The sequence below is a fragment of the Lepidothrix coronata genome, unplaced genomic scaffold, assembly GCF_001604755.1.
Source record: "Lepidothrix coronata isolate B3197 unplaced genomic scaffold, Lepidothrix_coronata-1.0 Scaffold494, whole genome shotgun sequence".
NCBI lineage: Eukaryota > Metazoa > Chordata > Aves > Passeriformes > Pipridae > Lepidothrix > Lepidothrix coronata.
In genome coordinates, this window is record NW_016690674.1 from 1 (window position 1) to 2,786 (window position 2,786).

General features: G+C 58.9%; 1 protein-coding gene across 1 annotated transcript; it reads right to left on the bottom strand.

Moving 5' to 3' along the window:
- Positions 1–1,386: 1,386 nt before the first annotated feature.
- On the bottom strand, positions 1,387–2,780 carry LOC108510127 (endo-1,4-beta-xylanase B-like). The gene is made up of 3 exons (XM_017839819.1): positions 2,231–2,780; positions 1,706–1,987; positions 1,387–1,647 (listed from the first exon to the last, which is right to left on the bottom strand). Exons 1-3 carry the CDS (start codon positions 2,681–2,683, stop codon positions 1,387–1,389), a joined length of 996 nt encoding a protein of 331 aa, XP_017695308.1. The 5' UTR covers positions 2,684–2,780.
- Between the last annotated feature and the right edge of the window lie 6 nt (positions 2,781–2,786).

The following is a 2,786-nucleotide window of genomic DNA, read 5'->3' on the forward strand; positions in this document are numbered from 1 at the left end:
GGCCACTCTTGTCCATTCCAGGCCATTCCCAGTAATCATTCCAGGCCATTCCCAGTAATCATTCCAGGCTCTTCCCAGCCATTCCCAGCCAAGCCCACCCATGATTCCTTCCCATCCCTGTTATTCCAGGCCCTTCCCAGCCCGTCTCATCCATTCCAGGCCATTCCCAGTAATTATTCCAGGCTCTTCCCAGCCATTCCCAGCCATGATTCCTTCCCATCCCCGTTATTCCAGGCCCTTCTCAGCCACTCTTGTCCATTCCCGGCCGTTCCCAGTAATTATTCCAGGCTCTTCCCAGCCGTCCCCACCCATGATTCCTTCCCATCCCTGTTATTCCAAGCCCTTCCCAGCCTGTCTCAGTCATTCCAGGCCATTCCCAGTAATTATTCCGGGCTCTTCCCACCCATTCCCANTTCCCAGTAATTATTCCGGGCTCTTCCCACCCATTCCCACCCATCATTCCTTTCCATCTCCACTATTCCAGGCCCTTCCCAGCCTGTCTCATCCATTCCAGGCCGTTCCCAGTAATTATTCCAGGCCCTTCCCAGCCTGTCTCGTCTATTCCAAGCCGTTATTCCCAGCCCTTCCCGGTCCTTCCCAGCCCGTCTCATCCATTCCTGGCTGTTATTCCCGGTCCTTCCCAGCCAGTCTCAGCCATTCCAAGCCATTCCTGGCTGTTATTCCCAGTCCTTCCCAGCCCATCTCATCCATTCCTGGCTGTTATTCCCGGTCCTTCCCAGCCAGCCTCAGCCATTCCAGGCCATTCCTGGCCGTTATTCCCAGCCCTTCCTGGTCCTTCCCAGCCCGTCTCAGTCATTCCAGGCCGTTCCCAGTAATTATTCCGGGCTCTTCCCACCCATTCCCACCCATGATTCCTTCCCATCCCTGTTATTCCAGGCCCTTCCCGGCCCGTCTCAGTCATTCCAGGCCGTTTCCAGTAAATATTCCAGGCTCTTCCCAGCCATTCCCAGCCAACCCCACCCATGATTCCTTCCCATCCCCGTTATTCCAGGCCCTTCCCAGCCAGTCTTGTCCATTCCAGGCCATTCCCAGTAATTATTCCGGGCTCTTCCCACCCGTCCCCACCCATGATTCCTTCTCATCCCTGTTATTCCAAGCCCTTCCCAGCCACTCTTGTCCATTCCAGGCCATTCCCAGTAATTATTCCGGGCTCTTCCCAGCCAACCCCACCCATCATTCCTTCCCATCCTTGTTATTCCAGGCTCTTCCCAGCCCATCTCATCCATTCCTGGCTGTTATTCCCAGCCCTTCCCGGTCCTTCCCAGCCCATCTCATCCATTCCTGGCTGTTATTCCTGGTCCTTCCCAGCCAGTCTCAGCCATTCCAGGCCATTCCAAGGTTATTCCCGGCCCTTCCCAGCCCATCTCATCCATTCCTGGCTGTTATTCCCGGTCCTTCCCAGCCAGCCTCAGCCGTTCCAGGCCATTCCTGGCNGACAATCCGGATCTGGGAACCACATGGGATGATCCAGGAGGATCCGGGACTGACCCGGGACAATCCGGATCTGGGAACCACATGGGATGATCCAGGAGGATCCAGGACCGACCCGGGACAATCCGGATCTGGGACCACCTGGGATGAGCCAGGAAAACCCGGGAAGGGCCCAGAGGGACCATCCAGGACAATCTGGATCCGGGAACCACCCGGGATGATCCAGGAGGATCCGGGACCAACCCGGGACAATCCGGATCTGGGAACCATGTGGGATGATCCAGGACCAACCTGGGACAATCCGGATCCGGGAACCACCTGGGATTATCCAGAAGGATCCAGGACCAACCTGGGACAATCTGGATCTGGGAACCACCCGGGATGATCCAGGAGGATCCGGGACCAACCCGGGACAATCCGGATCTGGGACCACGTGGGATGAGCCAGGAAAACCCGGGAAGGGCCCGGAGGGACCATCCAGGACAATCTGGATCCGGGAACCACCCGGGATGATCCAGGAGGATCCAGGACCGACCTGGGACAATCCGGATCTGGGACCATGTGGGATGAGCCAGGAAAACCCGGGAAGGGCCCGGAAGGACCATCCGGGACAGTCTGGATCTGGGAACCACCCGGGATGATCCAGGAGGATCCGGGACCAACCCGGGACAATCCGGATCTGGGACCACGTGGGATTATCCAGAAGGATCCGGGACCAACCCGGGACAATCCGGATCTGGGAACCACCCAGGATGATCCAGGAGGATCCGGGACCAACCCGAAACAATCCGGATCTGGGAACCACCCGGGATGATCCAGGAGGATCCGGGACCGACCCAGGACAATCCGGATCTGGGAACCACCCGGGATGATCCAGGAGGATCCGGCACCAACCCAGGACAATCCGGATCTGGGAACGACGTGGGATGATCCGGGACCGACCCGGGACAATCCGGATCTGGGAACCACCCGGGATGATCCAGGAGGATCCAGGGCTGACCCAGGACAATCCGGATCCAGGAACCACCCGGGATGAGCCGGGAAAACCCTGGAAGGGCCTGGAAGGACCATCCAGGATGATCCGGATCTGGGAACTACCTGGGATGATCCGGGACCGACCCGGGATAATCTGGATGTGGGAACCACGTGGGATGAGCCGGGAAAACCCGGGAAGGGCCCGGAGGGACCATCCAGGACGATCCGGGGGCTCCGTCGGAGCCGCTTCCGGCATAAATACGGACGAGGTCGGACGCGGTTTTTGGGGGGTTTTTTGGGATTTGGGGAATTCCGGCGTCGCTGCCGTCGGAGCTACGAGGGGGGGGGGTTTGGGGGTC